Source organism: Manis javanica, chromosome 16 (assembly GCF_040802235.1).
Source record: "Manis javanica isolate MJ-LG chromosome 16, MJ_LKY, whole genome shotgun sequence".
NCBI classification, from domain to species: domain Eukaryota; kingdom Metazoa; phylum Chordata; class Mammalia; order Pholidota; family Manidae; genus Manis; species Manis javanica.
The window spans coordinates 28,066,082-28,086,086 of NC_133171.1; the positions used below are offsets into that span (position 1 = coordinate 28,066,082).

The 20,005-nt window shown below is 40.0% G+C and overlaps 1 protein-coding gene and 1 long non-coding RNA gene across 4 annotated transcripts in view; one reads left to right on the forward strand and one right to left on the reverse strand.

The window, feature by feature from the left end:
• The window catches only part of ADGRB3 (adhesion G protein-coupled receptor B3), a 654,669-nt gene that overhangs the window by 343,071 nt on the left and 291,593 nt on the right, over positions 1–20,005 (reverse strand). For all 3 annotated transcript variants that reach the window (XM_037012618.2, XM_037012617.2, XM_037012616.2), the window contains one exon: positions 14,981–15,175. In XM_037012618.2, the coding sequence (XP_036868513.2) occupies positions 14,981–15,175 (195 nt within the window). The remainder of the gene's footprint in view (positions 1–14,980; positions 15,176–20,005) is intronic.
• On the forward strand, positions 8,829–14,603 carry LOC140846671 (uncharacterized). Its single transcript, XR_012126022.1, has 2 exons — positions 8,829–9,381; positions 13,126–14,603. It is a non-coding gene; the product is annotated as an uncharacterized lncRNA (long non-coding RNA).

A 20,005-nucleotide genomic window follows, 5' to 3' on the forward strand; every position in this document is an offset into this window, starting at 1 on the left:
GGGTTATAGACGAAGGCACGTATAACAATGTGATCTGGCTGTGACCCTACTTTTTTAGTCTCCTCTTCAAGAGAGCAAGTTAATTTCAAAGAAATGAAATTATTATATAAATAATCTTGGGCTTGCATTAATGTATTTTTTAAATTAAACAAGCCCTAAAGTTTGCTTTAACTGTATTTGTTAACAGCCGAATAGACAAAATAACTCACAGTTGTCACGACAGAGTCACGACACTATGATTTAGACCTTTAATCTAGAATGTCTGTCCAAGGAGCATATCAACTAGTCATTGGCAGTTAGGAACTATCGAGACTTTGGGAAGGCAAGAGATTATGGCAGAGGATGCCCCCTGGCAGGTTTCAGGGGCCAAGACATGTGGGGAGCATGAGACAAGAAACCAAGTCCCTGGAAAACCAGGGACAAACTAGAAGATAGATTTTGGGAGTATCAAGGTCCATCGTGGGGTCCACACAGGCTGGAAGACCGGGCCTGAAAAGCTGTGGTCAGAGGGCTCCTGCCAGCCGGGCTGGGCTCTCCGAGCTCAGCTTTGCCCTCTGCAGACCTAGAGGACCGTGAGAACACGTCATTGAAGCAAATATTCCCTAATGCTCACTAGTTTAGGAGGAAACAAAGCCAAAGGCTAAAGGACACCTTTGTTTATTTCTTCTCAGTTCAATCACAGATTTCACAGAAAACAATATCAGGACGCAGTTCCAGGAATCAGTTTGTCTTCTGCACTAATCTCGCTGCTCGCCATGAGGCAGGACAGTTTGACCTGTGGTTTCTGAATAGCTTGGATGGGCGATTTCTTAAACAATGCTGCCAGTCTCGGCGGGCTAAGCTTAGGAGCAAGCACTCCAGCAGGAGGTAGCAGTTACCTGCTCTGAGGTGCAGCAGATGGGAGGCCAGGTGGAAAGCAGAGGCGCTCCAGCCTTCTGAATTTGGGGCACGAGAGCGGTGCTGCTCTGGGGCCTCATTTAGAGATGAAAGGCAAAAAAGTTAGTGATGCTAATACGATTAAATATGTTCAACGACGATTCCCCAGAGCTGGCCTGGCTGAGCCGCCAAGGATACACGAACACCCCAACTCGGTGTGGCAAAGTCCTCAGACCCAACAGGGGGCACTGCTATAAGGAATGAGGTAATGACTGATCACCCAGATTTGGGCAGGCCTGGCGGGTACATCAAAGGGTCAGCATGTGCAAGAAGCAGGCACACGTCACAACTTGTCCCTGGTGTCACCACAGGCAGCAGCAAGAGCAGGTCCTGTCTGGGGAAGATGCCCAGCACATCCCTCATTGCTAAAGGGACATTGTCCCAGGCCTTCCCCACTCCCTGTAATGGGCTGCACTGGGTCTGCTCAAAGCCTGTATCCTGAAGCCCTAACTCTCAGTACCGCAGACATGTCTGTTTGGAGACAGAGCCTTTGAAGAAGTAATCAATTTAAAAGGAAGCTGTTAGAGGGGCCCTGGTGCAACCTGGTGGGTGTCCCTCTAAGTGGAGATGAGGACACACAGAGGTACCTGGAGGGCTCACACACAGGGAGGAGGGGGCCACACGTGCCAGTCAGGGAGAGAGGCCTTGAGGACACAGGCCTGGGACACCCGATCTTGGACTTGAAGCCTCCACACTGTGAGAAAACAAATCCCTGTTGTTTAAGCCACTTAGGCTGCAGTATTTGTAATGGCAGCCCCAGCAAACTAACGCATTTCCCAATAACTGTTCAAAAGATAAAGCTTTGATCATAAGTGGAACCACAATAGAAAACTATCTGTATATTGCTGATGAACATTTCATTATTTTCTTGACTCAAGAAAATAATGAGGAATTCAGAAGGGATGAAACTGCTATCAGATATTTCATTGTATTTTTCTAAACTTGACCAAAATAACTTAGTTATATTACTTGGCATTCACTAGCTCATAGGCTGCACCACACATATTCTTAGAAAATGTTTGGCCACCTTTCCTCTCCCCCGCCTGCTGTTGCACACACTCGGTACTCCCCTAGGGAGACTATACGTCCTCTCAGCCAGCAGCCGTTTTCTAAAGTTTGTTCATGGTAGGACTGAATCATGTTGATTTGTGAGGCAAGATTTGTTGCTTAATATTTCATCTATTACGGAAGTCATTTGGTGTCGAATTTCTCATTTTCACCTTTATCGTCAGAGCCAGGTTTAAGTGCTACCAGGAAAGGGCCCTGAGTCAGACAAGGCTCTCTCTGCCACAGAGGGACAACAGAGAATCCTCTCAGGCTGCTACACCTCAAAAACAGCAGCGTTTATGACTTGGAGTGACTGTCAGCTGGGAGCTGTGGCCTCTTCGCAGCCGGGTTCCTGGGAACCCTGGGTGCTGGTGTTCGCCACCCCCTGCATCCACTTGCTGTCTGGAGTTAGAATGGCCTTGCGAGGTCAGCCTTAAGGACTATGCTTCTCTGACTCCCGTTTCCTTGACACCTTCCCTGCCCTTCTCTGGAATAAGTAGGGGAAGAAAAACAGTGCCCGTACTTCCCCAGGTGGTGCCGTGAGCAACACCCGCGTTCCTTTCTTTACGGCAGAGATACCGAGATCCACAGCTGCACAGGAAGAAGACAGCTGTGGTCCAGAGATGCTTCAGGGTTTCGCTCCATCAGAATTCTACCTTCTTGTGTAATAAGGGAGCTACACTTCGTGACCTTTTCCTGCATGCTACATACTGTGTAAGTTTTACATAGTTAATTTAACGCTCACATTAGCCCTGTGAGGTCGGTATGGTTATCCCGTAGAGTGGAAAAGAAAACTGAGTCACAGAGAGGTTGATAACTTATCTTGCATCACACAGCTAACCGGTAGCAGAGCCCTGACCTGAAGCTCAGGATTCTGCCCTCAGAACAGGCACTCAGTCACGTCACTCTACTTTCTTCCCTGCCTCCCATTCTTTTGTTCAGGGGCAATGATTGCCCTTCCTGCTGCACAATGCTCTTTGAGCAGAGGATCCCAAGGCATCAGGTTGCATGCAGCTTGAACGCTAGAGTTGTATTGTAATTCCAAACCAAAAGAACCTTCTTAGATCTTACCTAGTCAAGACAATTAGAGTATCTCCACGGATGAGAGTTACCATTACATGATGGCATTATATTATTATAGTAATAGTTGCTTCTACATTTATCAGTCCACTCTTCTGCATGTAAAAGGTAACAATGAAACCAAGGCACTGACACCACAGGAGGAATAACACCGGAGGATCCTCACAGGGTGATGAATGCTACTGACGGGTAGCATGAGAGAGATCTATGGTGCAACATATATGCTTGCTCAGCCTCAGCGAGAGTTCTAGGAGAGAAAATGCTTGACTTATCTCAAATCACTAATTCTGCTTTCCATTTAATTCCTTGACCACTTGACTGAAAATTTTATTTAGAATATAGATTTTATTTAAGAAAGAAATTGGAAGCTGAGGTTTGAGCTTCCTATTTAATCTCAATCATTAGGAAATATATTTCTCAAGCCTAGGGCATGTGTTAGATAAACGAAGGAGTCTCAGATGTTGAGTGATAAACGCTTTGAGGATCACGACCGACTTTTCATAAGGAAATAGAAAAGAATAGAGAATGGTAGAGTGTATTACAAATAGTAAAGGTAACTGTTATTTTGTAAAACTAGTTTCCCATCATCTATTGATGTGAACTGTGTGCTTAATGTCGGTTATAGTAAAAAACAATAGAGTTAGACCAACTGAGTAGAGACAAATCCTTGTGTTGGTGAGTTTGAGGGTCACGGCACACTAAGAGTCTCTGTGGATACCTCCACGTCTGTATTCTTTCTAACGTTTTCTTTCTTTATCTCCCAAATATAAACTGCCTTAAGGGCCTACCATTTCATTCCATTAAGAGACCGTGCCTCCCCTTCTGACCCACAGGCACGCACACGCTTTCGTCTTTCCTCACCTCTACAGCACAGCCACGGCCTCTGGGGATTTCTCCCCTGCCATCCTCCTTTCTCACTAATCCACATTATCTACCTCTGCCAGACCATTTTTCCAAAAATACCACTTACATTTAGTAATGTTGATTACAGAGAATGAAGTTTAAACTTGTCTCTGGCCTTCCTTGACTCTTCTGACCACATGATCTTCATTTTCCAAAATGCATCCCATTTTCTACAGACATTTTCTCTTGCATGTGCTGTGCTCATACCACTTCCATGCCTTTGTACAGCTGAATGACTGTTTCTTTGCCTCTCATTTCTCCAAATTCTATTGCAAGTCCAACCTCTCCCATGAATTCACTTCTCACTGCTGTAGTTCTCACCTCTGTTTCTAGAATTCTTAGAGGTGAGACGTACTCTATGTACACTTCTCTTCCTCGTCACCACAGTCTAGCTTCATTTGTAACTTATTTTTTTCCTTCAATGGTATTGTACGTGGCTTCAGAGAGGCATCCATCTTTTACTTTTATGTTAAGAGTTGCAATACTAGCAATTACGGCATTACAGAGTACTTACTATGTGCCAGACACTTCATAAATATTATTATGTATTTAACTTGTAATATTTCTAAGCCTCACAACAACCCTGGAAAATAATTACTGTCGATCTTCATTGTCTGTGGAGCCTATATTTGCAAAGGCAACCACTCACTGAAATGTATTTGTAACCCCCAAATCAAAACTCACAGTGCACTCATGGACATACACAGAGTGGCACAAAATTTGAGTTGCCCAAGGCTCAAGTACCCAGCAGAGTTTGAACTGGTGATGCTCTTTTTTCTTCAGCTCACATACTGTGAACAAAGGGTATTTTCATGTCTATTCAATGCCCAGGGTTTTGGAGTTTTTTTTTCATATTTTTTGTGCTTTTTTGGAAATGTCACTGGTTGAAATGGCCCCCAGAATTGTGGTGAAGGACTATTTCATAATCCAAGAAGGCTGTGATGTGCCTCATGGAGAAAATACGTGCTAATAAACTTTGTTCAAGAATGTGTTATAATCTCTTGGCTGTTGAGCTCAATGTTAATGGCTAACAATATACACGAAGTAGGGTGTCTTTGAACAGAAACACACAGAACACAAGGTCAGGTATTCACACGTGGTGGGTGAGAGTGGTATGATTGGACCATGAAAGGGGTCTCCTGCCATATTTTCCCTAGTGCCCATGGCTCCATGTTTGTTGACGTGGTGTTTGCTGCACCTTCACAGACCGTAGCTACCACGAAGTGTGAGAACCGACTGGACCGCCATTTCTTCTTCAGATATGAAGAAGTAAGGTAGAAGAAGGTTAAGTATGTGTCTGAAGACACCAAGATAGTTACTGGACAAGCCGGGAATCGAACTGGTGCATATCCGTGTTACCTTTGCCAAGTCTCGCGGTTCCTCGAGTGCCAGGTGCAAACTCAATCCTCTCCTGCTAGGCTGAGCCTGAGAGTCAATCCCCTGCAGATACAGTTCACGATGAATTCTCCCAGCAGTTAAAATACATTCTTAGACAAAGTTTCCTTTTTCTTTTTCTCTCTCTGAATCAGATGTTCAGAGTAGTTTTCTTCTGTTTTTGTGAAGCAATGTCAAGTTCCCTAATATTACTATTATCTGTATTAGTTCATTAATTACTTCAACAAATATTTGAGTTTCTACTTGCTTCATGAGCCAGGCCAAGGGACATAACAGTCTCTCAATAAGTTTAAAATTTATGGCTGCAGGCAGGCCTGGACACAAATAATTATATGGTTCTAGGAGAGATGTGCTCTATCTAGTAGGGAGATTTACAAGGTTTCTAAAGGCCAGACAAGAAGGAAAAAAATAAATTCTGCCTAGGATTTGATGAGAAAACTCTGGAGTGGAAATGATTTTCGAGCCGGATCTTGAAGGAACTTGCATCGAGCTGGAAATGGGAAGGATCAGTTAAATAGAGAACTAACAAGAGCGGAGATGGGGAGACAAGACAGTGCCCCAGGGTTTAGAAAAGATCATGCTTAAAGGGAAATGACTTGGAAGACTTTTTTCTACCAGTTTCCAAAAACAAAACAATCCTGCTCTCCCATTCTGAGACATACAAGCACACTTAATGTTTTACCCCAATTTTAGCAAGTTGTAGCAATTCTTTCATCAATGTATCAAATCAGTTGTTTAGTGGATCCGGCATTACTAGGCATTTTAAATAAAATGCTTCCCACATGACTACACTTAAAAAAATGTATTCTCCTTAGACAGTTTTACTTAATCTTTCTTTGGTCTGTTCATTTCTTAGTTTAAAAAAGGGATAAAAAAACTCAGAATTATTAATTCTGTTAATTAATTCAACAAACATTTGTTGAACACGTTCTATGGTCAAGATTGTATGCTAAATCATGTTTGGGGAGGGGAGCTGGAGTTTGGCTGGGACCCAGAAGGGGCAAGGAAGAGTTCTTCTCTCTCAAGGACTTACTAATGAGTGCTAATAATATGAAATACACAGAGAGATGCCAGAGGGAAAGTGCTGCTGGAGATCAGAGGTGCCGAGCAGCAAGGGATTCTAGAAGATTGGGACAGACTAAGCCAGCCTGAAACCACAGAGGAAGTAAAGGTCCCAAGGCCAAGAACACAGAGTGCCTTCAGGAGGCAGACAGCGGCTCCTCTGCTCACGTCTGTGAAGAATAACACATGCGTGTGGCTGGAAAGAGAGGGAATCTGCACACTGCGGAATAGACCAGGGGGTGAGAGAAAGGCATTGGGCTGTCATTCAGGGGCCTCAGAGCCCCACTGAAGGTTCCTAATAAGGAGTGACATAATCAAAGCTGTCCTAGGACAATTAATAGGACCATGGTGTACAAGGTAGATAGAGATGGAGGTAAAGACCTGGGAGTGGATAAAGCAAAGAGGCTGTGGAAGTACTGCAGGCTGAGATAACTGGCTGAATTAGGGAAACAGCACTGGGAAGAGGAAGGAAAGCATGATGGAAAAGCAGGCATACCCAGGAGGAAAACAGAAGAAGGATAAGGTCAAGATAGCGCCACAATTCCAGCCCGGGGACTGTGAATTTTACAAGGAGAAGTAGAAAAATGCAAGAAAACTTAGAATTCAGGATGAGTTTAGTTTATGCTGTATTGAGCCCGAGGTGCTACCCAATCAAAAATGTTCACAGTCCTTGGAAATAGAGAATTGAAGTTCATGTGAGGTTCAGAAGATACTGCATAAGGCTGTAAACCAGAGTTTACATTCGAACCAAGACACTGAATATATATAAAAGATTTGTGTCAAAGTGTTTGTGGAAAGTAGAATAAAAGAGGTATAAGGTTCTCTGGGATTCCAGAGAAGAGAAAGATCATTTTCAGATGGAGCGTGGGGCTTGCTGGTCTGGCGTTCAGAAAGGCTGCTCGAGCTGGCCTCGGAGTTGGAGGCAGAGACAGCAGCAGCCTGGGAGAGGAAGCAGCCCAGGAGCCTGGAAAGACAGACGCCTGTAGAGACAGCAGATCAGGAAAGCACAGTCCCCATGAGGGAAGGAATGACGAGGACACCACCGTGCTCAGAACTGTGTGTGTATGTGGGGGACTGAGAGAAAGAGCAGCGAGGAAATGGAGGAACCTGTTCCCAACCACGCTGGCAGGACAACAGAACAACGGGCCAAATCGCCCCGTGTAAGTCAAACCAGCACATGTCCACTGAGTCCGTGCACTCCAGTGAGTAGTTGAATCAAAGGATGTTCCCGTACCCTGGTAATCTTCATTTCCTGAATCTCAGCACCTAAAAATCTTAAAATCCCTGCATCTGGAGGGTTAGCAGAGGCCCGGGAGAACATTCAGGAGAGCAGCCTGCCTGATGTTTCGACAGTGAACACAAGCATCTGAGTTCTTTTGAAATTACAACTTGTACTTTGTGTCAAAGACTTCAGATGTTATTTTTCAATGTAAATGCTAATAGAAATATTTCAGCACTACAGGGAGAAATTGTACTTGACTGACTTTATTAAGTTTTTAAAATGGGAAGGATGTCTCATTCTTTGGAAAAAACATCTTTGAACTGCCCAAATGATGGTCACTTCCACCCCCCCTTTTGTATTTTTACAATCAAAACGGTATCCCCGGACACTGGTGATGCAGAATAGAAGACAGTACCAAGAAGCCTCCTGCAGTTGTTTTTAGCAGCAGTTGCATGTAATTTAAGTAATATATGTACCTCTATACAACTCAAGGCATGAATATTATTTATGAATGATTCCATGATTCCAAAAACCTCCTTTTCCTCTTTCCCTCAGATGCTGATTAAAACAAAAGACAAAAACAAATGAAAAAACAAAAAACAAAAAAACCCTCTGCACTCTCCACATGAAATTCAAATAAAACTCCCAAACGAGTAGGCTGAAAGAAAACCACCTGCTCTGGGAGGGCTGCCAAGCCTTAATGTTAATGAACTTTATGCAGAGATACAGGAAGAGCATTTCACTAGAAATGCAGGAATTAACTCATGCTTGGCAGGGGTAGATGCTAGACTACAGCGCAAAAAGAGTTAATCTGAAATGCAAACAAGAGTTGCATTAAATATGCTTTGTCTGCCATTCAACAAGCTTTATTTTAATGGCAAAGGCAATGTTGAAACTGGGTGAGTACTTGAACTTTATTACGGAAATAAATGCTGTTGCTTTAGAAGTCTTCCATGACAAGAAAAATATGCGGTAAGAAGTTACTGAATTTATTTTCCTATCCGAAACAATTCTCTACAAAATTAAATATTACCCCACAAAATTAAATATGACCTTCCCAAATCTAAGAGCAAAATCCTAAACAAAACTCTGTCTTCTTTGCATGTTACAGTTAATGTGCTTTCATTATGTTTAATGTACTTTAATAGCCTCCTATGGCAAGATGGTGATATTAAACTGTAGGATCTGAAGAATCAAAAGTTAGCATAAGTACAGCCATCTTAAGGCCTAAATACCACCCCCTAACCCAAAAGAAGGAAAATCATTAGAATCTTGAAAAACAAGTTAGTTAGCCTGTGTCAATTGTAGTGACCTTTAGTTAGCTAACCGTAAATCAGTTAATCATACACGCCTAGCTTATCTTACTAGAACCACCCTAGACATTCCGTAGGTGATCTCATCTAACCAGACCCCAGGATGTGGCGCCAGCAAAAGATTTATGAGCCTATAGAAAAAACCCTGTATTGTGATTATGGAAAATTCTACCCCTTTTGAAAATGCTATAAAACCTTCTGCCTTAGTGTGCTCGGGGTCCTCGTTGAGACCTGCTGCGACAGGCTGACTTGGACCCCAACTAGTTGGCTTCCGAATAAATTCCTCTTGCTTGTTGCATCAAGAAACGTCTTTGGTGAGTGATTTGGGGCGGCGCCTTCCTCAGGGGAATCCAACATTTGGGGGCTCGTCCGGGATCATGCGCTCACCCCGCTTCACTCCCAAAGTCGCTCTTGGAGGAAGAGGTAAGATTAGTGGCGCCTTGGTTTGTCTGTGTTCTGTTTTCTGTTTTTCAGTGAGACCGGTCAGAATTCTGAAAGGGGGTACCCACTGTCTGGCAGCTGTCCCGATCCCGTAAAGGGGTCGAGACTGCGGTCGGTAGACGTACTAGGAGCACCGCAGGCTGCAACCCTGGGGGACGCCTCGGGGAGGTTGGGAGGCCAGGGACGCCTGGTAGCCTCCCGTCTGTTTTTCCGGCAAGGTGAATCTGATGAGATAGGGTTGATTTTCAGGTGCCAGGAATATCAACCCTCTGATTCCTTTCGGTTTCTGTTTGAAAATCTGAGAAAAAACAAAAAGCGGCCGCTGTGTGTCTAATCTGTGTGTGTCTCTGTTTTTTGTGTCTTTCATGTGCCTAATAATTGTTATACTGACAAGGGGACAGACTCAGACAACCCCCTAAGTGTGTAAATGAATATATCTTTCTACCTCCGGATGGTATTAATGAAATTGATTTAAAGACAAGCGCTTGTGAAAATTGAGTGTTCTAAAACTTCCAGAAAACCTGGTAAAAAAGTGTTAAGCATTAATGCTAATTTGAGTTTGCCTGAGGCGGGCATGTCCTGGTAGTTGTCCGCTGCCTGAGTTTACCTAGAGTCATTTGAGTCATGTTATCTGCTAAATCTTTTAAGAATAGAATGCTTAGAAGCTTGGCTTTGTCTAGTGTTCAGTGGGGGTCTTGTGAGTAGGCTAGCATAGTTGTTGCAGGTAGGTGAACTGGATAAGTGTGGCAAGTGAACACCTTTTAAATTGTGTGTTGCAGTGTGTATGCCTACCTGCAGCCTGAGAATCTTTGTAGTAACTTAAAGCCTTAGAGTTTTGTTAAGTTGAGAAGATGTGCTCTGTGTTTGCTGGGAGATTGTGCTGTGAAGCTCATGGTTGCAGAAATTGTAGAATGTGTTCGTGAGTTTGTTGGTCTAGAAAATGTTAGTTTGACAGTTTGCAGTGTCCTGCTTCTCAGTGTTCACTAGAAGTTAAAGTTTCTAATGGTTTTAAGTTCTAATTAAAACCACTTAAAGTAATAAAGAAAAACATTTCTCTATGCTAAAAGATGTATGTTTTAATAAGAAAAAGTATAAAAAATGAAAACTCTTCTGCATGCTAAAGAATGTGTTTTGTGATAAAAGAAAGTAACTTTGTTCTAAAGTACAGCTATTTATTTAAAGAGAGACAAAGAGAGAAAAACAGCATGATGCCTTTTGTTGTAGAAGATCCGCTCAGCCTGTTGCTTGGGGGGGAGGGTTAGGATGTTTAGAGATAAAGTGAGATAAACCCAGTCAAGCCGCAGGCAAGCCCAGGCATAATTCTCACCGGCTTATGTGCTTGGGACCATGGGGCAAATGAAGAATAAATTACTATATTCTTACAGATATAGTCGTGCCTAGTGAAATTAAAGCAAGTGAGTCTTGATATCAAGTGCACAGCAAAATTAGAATCTCGTTTCCAGTTAAACAGTTTTCTTTAACTGTTAGTCTGCTCTTAATGTTGAAAGATCACAGCAGTTTCTCATGCTTAAAGTCTCAGTGAGTTGCCATGAAATCGTAATGTTAAAGAGACTAAAAGCTAAAGTTTGTTAGTTAACAACTGTATAACCTTTATTTGCCTTTGAAATATTTTGTTATTAAAAATGATTGCATGGCCTGAAAAATTGAATTCCTAAGCAGAATAGTAACAAAGCTTTTTTCAGCTGATTAAATGCACTTAGTTAACAAACCAAAATTTATTAAACTGTAGAATCTGGACAAGATTATGTTTCTCCCAGAAAAACAGGTTTCACTGTGAAGGTTTAGATAGACAAACGTGTGACCACTTTTGAAAAAAGTTGTAATAGATTTTTTGAGAACCACCAGGTCTTCTTGTTTAATTTATATGCTGTATGTTTAAAAAAAAAAAAAAAAAAAACATGGGGGAATCTACTATTAAAGAGTAAAACATTCTTGAAGCTTTCAGAGAAGACCTGTAAACTTAAGCACTTTCTCTGTTTTTTGTATCTGGTCTTAGACACTTATGCTGAGTTATGTTCTTATTATTTTCACTGTTTGTAAGCTATTGATTGTAAGCCAAAGGTCATCATTTCTCAGTCCCTAAATGAAAAAGTAAAATGCCTGATCTCTTTCATCTCAAAGCATATTTCTGGTCATATCTGAATATCTGTGTAAAAGAAAGAGACATTTAAATTTGAGATTCTGCTTAAACTTTTAAGTTGAATTTGACTATAGCCATATTCATTCTTTGTATGTATCTCTAACAGGTCTTTTGTATGCCTGGTAATATTATACTCTGCCTTGAGTTTAGACAGTTCTTTCAGCTAAATATGAATTCTTATTGTAGCTTTTTTCCCCTCCTGAAGATGAAAGCAGAAGAATCTACCATCTGCTACCATTCTCTCAAGAATGCTTAGTAACCTAGAATTAGTTTGACTTTCTGTATGTTGTCTTTAAAAATTGACAGCAGCAGTCTCCCCTGCTGCCCCACTTTTTAAGATATCTCGTTTACTGTGCTGAGTATATAGACAATAAATGTGTAATGATAGTTCTAAAAAAATTAAATGCAAAAAGGTGCTTTTACCTCTAGTTAACTCTGATATTTTCCAGAGGGCCCCTGGAACATGTCAGAAGAATTTTTTCTCACTAGACAAAGTATTTGACTAATTTGGCTTATTTATCTGATATATATATATTTATTTACCAAGAAAGCACTGTCAAAGAGAATGATGCTAAACTTTGTTACTGAATGTTTTGTATTACAGAAATATCAGAATTTCCTTATGTCAACTGTTTTACAGTAAGCTCTCATCATATCTTTAACCATTGTCATTTGTAAGTCTTTTGTCATTTATAGTATTATCCCTAAACTGGTAAAGAACTAGATTTCAGCAGAACAGGTATTAGTTACATAAGATTACATAAACTAAAGAAAATGATTTTGTGTCTTTTTGTTTCAAATGTTGCTGGTAAAGTGTTTTCTGACAACAGTTTAGTAAATGACTGTCTTTATGAGCAGAATTGAAACATCCTTCTCTCTACTTGATCCCTCCAGAGTTTAAAAACTTTCAGTGACTGTTTTTGTATTCCATGGCAGTATGTTTATTTGCACGAGTTCAATAAGAATCTGCTTTCCTTGTGAGAAGACTACTTAAGAACACTGGTTATACTACCAGGGCTTTGACTGGAATGTCGTACCTGAGAGACATGTGTATAAACTCAGATGTGAACAACTTTAAAGAACTAAGATTGACTTTATAAAGCCAACAAAACCCCTTGGAAGAACTGGCCTGGTACCTTGCTTACAGAGTTCCCAGCAGCCTTACCAAGTGAGTAAAGAAGGTCACTTCCTGGCAGGTGCAGAGACCTCGAGAAGAGAAGAATTCATCCAAATCTACAGGTACTGCAGGCAAAGCCTGATGGCAAGTCTGGCTTGGCTGTCTGGCCTCAAGAGGCCTTTAAAAGTTCAATCTGAAATTCCTTACAAAAAGTTCCAGCAAAGCATATTTAAAAGAGCCTGTGTAATCAATTGCTCTTCTTGCTGCACCTGTGCAAATAATCAAGCCAGCTGTTAATTATTTTCTTAACCTAGTTACTTCTGGTAAAAATGAGAGTGATTTTAGAGAGAAGTATCGTTTCAATAATGCAGCCTCCTTCCAGAATAAAAAATCCAACTCCAGATGTTGCTACATAACCTAATAACACAATTTGTTTTATCTTGCCTAGAAGCCACAAAACTGCAAATAGTAATAAAAATGAAACCCAGAATAGAAGCGCCAGCCTTCTGAAGCCCTCTCAACTGACCAGTGATGGAGACCTAGCTGCACCCTTTACTGCGCCCCCTTCTCAGCATGAAGCAGCCAGAGCGGTCATCACCCCTCTTCCCTAGCAGCAGCTAGAGTCTCTATCTGTAGAAGAAAGAATGAGACCATACCCATAGCCTTCCCTGGTAAAAACAGGTATTTAATCCCTCCTCCCGAGGGATAGTGGGCTTGTAACACTAGAGTGACCCTATGTGTCTCTACTTCTGCCTTCAACTCCTCCCATGATTTCTGTATCATGGTCCAGCTGGTGCCCAGGTTGATGTATCATGATGATCTCTCATTCGTAGCTGAATTTGAACCTAAGCATAGATATAAGAGAGAGCCGGTCTCGCTGACCTTAGCCGTGTTGTTAGAGATAAGAGTCGCAGCTAGAGTGGGAACGGAGGCAGCCGCTATTGTTCAAGGGAACCAGCATTATGAAAGACTAAGGACTGCTATTGATGAAGACCTAAAAACCATAGAGCAATCCATTACAAAACTTGAAGAATCTCTGACTTCCCTCTCTGAGGTAGTCTTACAGAATAGACGAGGGCTAGATCTGCTGTTCCTAAAAGGAGGAGGACTGTGTGCAGCTTTAAGAGAAGAATGCTGCTTTTATGCAGATCATTCCGGGATAGTAAGAGATTCAATGTCAAAACTTAGAGAAAGGCTAGATCAGAAGAAGAGAGAGCGAGAAGCAGGCCAAGGACTGTTTGAATCTTAGTTCACTAGGTCCCCGTGGTTTACAACCCTGATATCCACTCTGGCTGGGCCCCTACTCATCCTTGTGTTGCTTCTAACTTTAAGACCCTGCATGTTAAACCGGTTAATAACTTTTGTTAGAGAAAGAGTGAGTGCCGTTCATGTACTAATGTTGAAGCAACAATACCACTCACTCACCTCACAAGAAGATACAAACATTCCATGATTGGAATGCCCCAAAAAGAGAAGTGGGGAAATGTAGGATCTGAAGAATCAAAAGTTAGCATAAGTACAGCCATCTTAAGGCCTAAATACCACCCCCTAACCCAAAAGAAGGAAAATCATTAGAATCTTGAAAAACAAGTTAGTTAGCCTGTGTCAATTGTAGTGACCTTTAGTTAGCTAACCGTAAATCAGTTAATCATACACGCCTAGCTTATCTTACTAGAACCACCCTAGACATTCCGTAGGTGATCTCATCTAACCAGACCCCAGGATGTGGCGCCAGCAAAAGATTTATGAGCCTATAGAAAAAACCCTGTATTGTGATTATGGAAAATTCTACCCCTTTTGAAAATGCTATAAAACCTTCTGCCTTAGTGTGCTCGGGGTCCTCGTTGAGACCTGCTGCGACAGGCTGACTTGGACCCCAACTAGTTGGCTTCCGAATAAATTCCTCTTGCTTGTTGCATCAAGAAACGTCTTTGGTGAGTGATTTGGGGCGGCGCCTTCCTCAGGGGAATCCAACAAAACATGGGAATAAAATATCTGTGATGCAACCTTGAATTTGCTATACTGCCTTCATCTGAGGGCTCAAAACACTTCACACACATTCTCATTCAGTATCTCCTTGAGGTGTGTGAATGCATGTCTTGGGGTTGAGGACACTGAGGTTAGAATGGCTAAGGGGACAGAGGTCCTTTCCGGGGCTCACACTAAGCACAGCCCGGATGTGAGCAGGGCTGAGAGCTCTATCCCTGCAGGCCAGAAGGCCTCCAAGGCTGCACTGGCTTCTCAGGGCCAACAATTGATTGCATCTTCACTAGTCTTTTCTATCACGGGATTGTCTTCCTTACCTGAACACCATCAGATGCAGGGATGTAACTTGCTCTTTTGAACGTGTCTGTCACATTTCTGAGGATTTCCACGGACGTCAGAAGATCTCCAGCATAGAAATTTTTCCTCTGAGTTAAATCCAACAGTGTTTTGGTCACTTGGGACATCCCATCACCTGCCAGCATCCGCTGCCCCTTAGCAAGGTGTTCTTTGATCTGCGATGGTCAAAAGAACAGAATAAATATCAGGATCTTCATTACAATTTTTCTACATATTTTCATCAAATAACTGTATTCACAATTGTTGAATCAACTTCAAACCAGGATTGCAATCCTTGAGGAGATTTCAAATCTGTAAATTGTGTGTATCTTACACTCAGATAATAAACATCCAGCATACAAAAAAATAAAAATGAGTGTATACACTTTGGCAGGTTGAGGGACTAGACTTTCCTAGTTCTGGGAATACACAATTTAACACATTGGGGGAGGTGTGTAATAATGTAGGTTTTTAATTGAAGTTAAAACAAAAAATACTTTTGCATGTGGCAAACATGGGAGATCACTCAGTAAGATGTGATCAAAGATGGGAGATTATAAACAGTTCAAATTGCACATTTTTATTAACAGGCTGAGCTAAATAATTTTTGCCTTGCCTCTTAAACACATCTTTATATAGCAGCAAAGAAAACAGTTTGTCACAAGGACATTTTTGTTGGACCTTTTAGAGGTCTACTATGATGTCATTACATGATCAAAAGTTACATTGCTTTAAGTTTATTTCAAGAGGAAATAAACAAAAAACAACCAAAAACAATTCTCAGGTCTTCAGCAGCAGAATGAGTATAGTAAGAGGCACAGTTTAAATTAGTTTGATGGCCAGAAAAAGCTGCTGTCAATTTTCATATTTGCTTAGCTATGAGTTTAAGGGAAGAAAAGCATCTTAGAATGTGAATGGTGAGGTAAGAGAGAATAAAAAAGAGATAGTAATGATCCACTATACTTTTACTGGTTTACTAAAAGGATAATCTTTATCATTCTGTTGCTAAATTTGGGATAAAATGATCATAACAAACGATCATGAAATTACCAAGAAACTAACACACCAGAGACATACTGTGAAAGAAAGGTTAACATGTAATAGTTGTAATTATCAATTTCCCAGTAAGAAACATGCCAATAAATCCTTTAATATATGGCAATCAAGCCAAACTAATCCATAAGTTAGCAATTTTCTTAAAATGTACTTTAAAAGGTGTTGTCTTGACACTTCAGCTCCTAAAACTCTAAGAACATTTTGGTAAAATAAAATCTTCAGAGACATACTCTATGTCTGCTGAGTTATGCTAAAAACATAATATATTTCAGCAGTTTATTTCTTCCCATTTTCTTCTTTCATTTTTTTTTCTTGTCTCCCCTCAGTGGCAGCCATCAACCACTGACTAAATCCCAAAGGTAAGTATGACCTCAGTGATCTAGCACTGGCTGATCTCTTTAGTCTCAATACTCATTGCTATGGAATGGCAATATATTTAATATGCTATGGAGACAGCTGGTCAATCAGAAATGACCTTCAGAGTATAAGTCGGCTGGTTTGTCACAATGATATATGCCACCAGGTTGAATGCCAGGCCTGTCTCTAAGGTCCTTATAACTATTTGCAATTTTCTGTTCAGATCATGTGAATGGTTCTACAACTTCTTCTTTTTGCAGTAGATATTCTATCCTCCTCCATTATATTATCTCATGTTTATCCACCACTCAGATTTAGTCCTATTTCTTCTAAATACCTAAACTGAGTTAATCAGCCCCTTTTCTGTGCTATCTCCTATTTTATACATGTATCACTATACAGTCCTGAATTATAATCATTTGTTTATGTTTTTCACCCCAGTAGGCCTTCTGAACCGTGAGGGTAGGTTCCCTGCATCACTCATAGATTTAGAATATAGCATGGTAAAAATCTGTTAGAGCAAGTTAACTTATGATGTGCTTACTATAACCTTACCATGTGATACAATGGGATGGTCTTTGGAGCCAGGGCTGCCTATGTTTTTAGTTTTGACTTTTTGACTTACTACATATGTAATTGAACCCATCACAGACTCAGTTTGCTATGTCTCCTCTAAGATTTAAAAAATATGCCTATATAGTTAAAAAGTTCTAAAAAAAAATTTATTTTTAAATTCAAATGAACCCACACAGGCCTAAAATAGTTAGCACAAGCTACTGCATACAGGAAAACTTCTTGTCTCATCATGGACTGTGTGGCCTACATGATCTGGTTCCTGGAGAATTTAATATTTTTCCCCTCATTCACAGTGCTCTAATCATTCTGTCTTTTGATCCCTTCAACAGCATTAATTACATCCCTGTCTCAGGGCCTTTGCACTTACTTTACCTTTTGCCTAGAATAGTCTTCCCATAAAGATCCACATGTTTTTCTATTACTTCCTCAGACAGGTCTTACCTGACACCCTGTCTAAAATGGTATGCTTATCATTCTCAATCATGTTACCCTTCTACAAGATGCTCAAACTTACCAGCCATTGTGCATCTGTCTCTTCACCTACTTGTTTTCTGCGTTCCCTATTAGAATATAAACCTTGTGCTTTGAACAATACATTAGACCAGATGGACTTAACAGATATATATGGAACAAAACAAGTCTCAATAAATTTAAGAATATTGAAATTGTATCAAACATCTTTTCCAACCACATAGTATGAAACTCAAAATCAATTACAAGAAAAAAACTAGAACTCACATGGGGAAGCTAAACCACAAACTTTTAAACAACCTATGAGTCAAAAAATAAATCAAAGAGGAAATTAAAAAATACCTGGAGACTAATGAAAATAGAAACATGACAGTTCCAAATATTTGGGGTACAACAAATGCATTCTAAGAGGGATGTTTATAGTGATACAGGTTTACCTGAGGTAACAAGAAAATCTCAGATAAACAACCCTACATCTAAAGGAACTAGGAAAAGAACAAACAAAGCCTATAGTTACTGGAAGGAAGGAAAAAATAAAGATCAGAATGGAAATAAATGAAATAGACACTAAAAAAATACAAAAGATCAGTGAAACCAAGAGCTAGTTTTTTGAAAAGAATGAACAAAATTGATAAACCTTTATCTAGATTCACCAACCAAAAAAGGAGGAGGACTCAAATAAAATCAGATGAAAGAGGAGAAGCTACAGCCACAGAAATACAAAGAATTACGAGAGAATACTATGAAAGATGATATGCCGACAAATTGGACAACCGAGAAGAAATGGATAAATTCCTAGAAATGTACAATCTCCCAAGGTTGAAGCAGGAAGAAATAGAAAATCTGAATGGACGGATTACTAGTAGTGAGATATATAGGTAATCAAAAAACTCCCCACAAATAAAAGTCCAGGATGAGATGGCTTCACAGGTGAATTCTATTAAACATTTAAAGAAGAATTAATAGCTATCCTTGAATTATTCCAAAAAATTAAAGAGGGAGAAATGCTTACAAGTTCATTTTTCATGGCCAGGATTACCCTGATACCAAAACTAGATAGAAACACTACCATAAAAAAAAAAAAGAAAAGAAAATTAGAGACTAATCTCCCTGATGAGAACAGATGCAAAAGTCTTCAACAAAATATTAGCAAACTTAATTCAAAAATATATTAAAAGGATCATTCACCACAATCAAGTGTATTTATTCCAGGGATTGAAGATGATGGTTTCAACATCTGCAAATCAGTGTAATGTACTACATTAGCAAATGGAAGGATAAAAATCATACAATCACCTCAATAGATGCAGAAAAGCATTTAAGAAAATTCAATATATATTCATGACAAAAATGCTGAACAAGGTGGGTAGAGAGGTCACACACCTAATACAATATAGGCCATACATGATAATCCCAAAACGAATATAATAGTCAATGGTGAAAAGATGAAAGTTTTTCTCTATAATCAGAAACAAGAAAAGGGTGCCCATTATCATCACTTAAATTCAACATAGTACTGGAAGTCCTAGTAAGTGCAATGAGATAAGAAAAAGAAGGAAGAGACATCCAATTATCAAGTAAGAAGTAAAATTATCACTATTTGCAGATTAACGACATTATACAGAAAACCCGAAAGACACCACCAGAAACTCTAGAACTAATGAATGAATTCAGTAAAGTTACAGGACACAAAATCAATGTACACAATTCTTTTGCATTTCTATATACTAATAACAACCTAGCCGAAAGTGAAATTAAGAAAACAATCCCATATACAATTGTATCAAAAAGAACACAATACATAGGAAAAAATTTAACCAAATAGGTGAAAGACCTATACTCTGAAAACTATAAGACATTGGTGAAAGAAATGGAAGACAACACAAATAAATAGAATAATATTCCATACTCATGGATTGGAAGATTTCATGTTGTTAAAATGGCCATACTACCCAAAGCAATCTACAGTTTCAGTTCAATCCTTATCAAAATACTGGTGGCAGTTTTGACAGAACTAGAGCAAATAATCCTAAAATTTGTATGGCACTACAAAAGACCCTGCCTGAATAGTCAAAGCAATCTTGAGATAGAAGAACAAAGCTGGAGTATCACATTCCCTGATTTCAAATTATACTACAAGACTACAGTAATCAATACAGCATGTTACTGGCACAAACACAGACACATAAATCAGCGGAACAGAATAGAGAACCCAGAAATAAATCTACACTTATCTGGTCAATGAATCTATGACAAAGAAGGCAAGAATATACAATGAGGAAAAGAGTGTCTTCAATAAATAGTGATGACAAAACCGGATGGCTACATGCTAAAGGATGAAACTAGACTACTGTCATATATCACACAGAGAAATAAACTCAAAATGGATTAAAGACAACAATACAAGACCTGAAACCATAAAACTCTTAATAGAAAACATGGGCCATAAACTCTTGAACAATAGCATTAGCTATTTTCTCTGGATGTGTCTCCCCCAGAGAAGGGGAAAAAAAGACAAAATAAACAAGTGGTCTATATCACAGTAA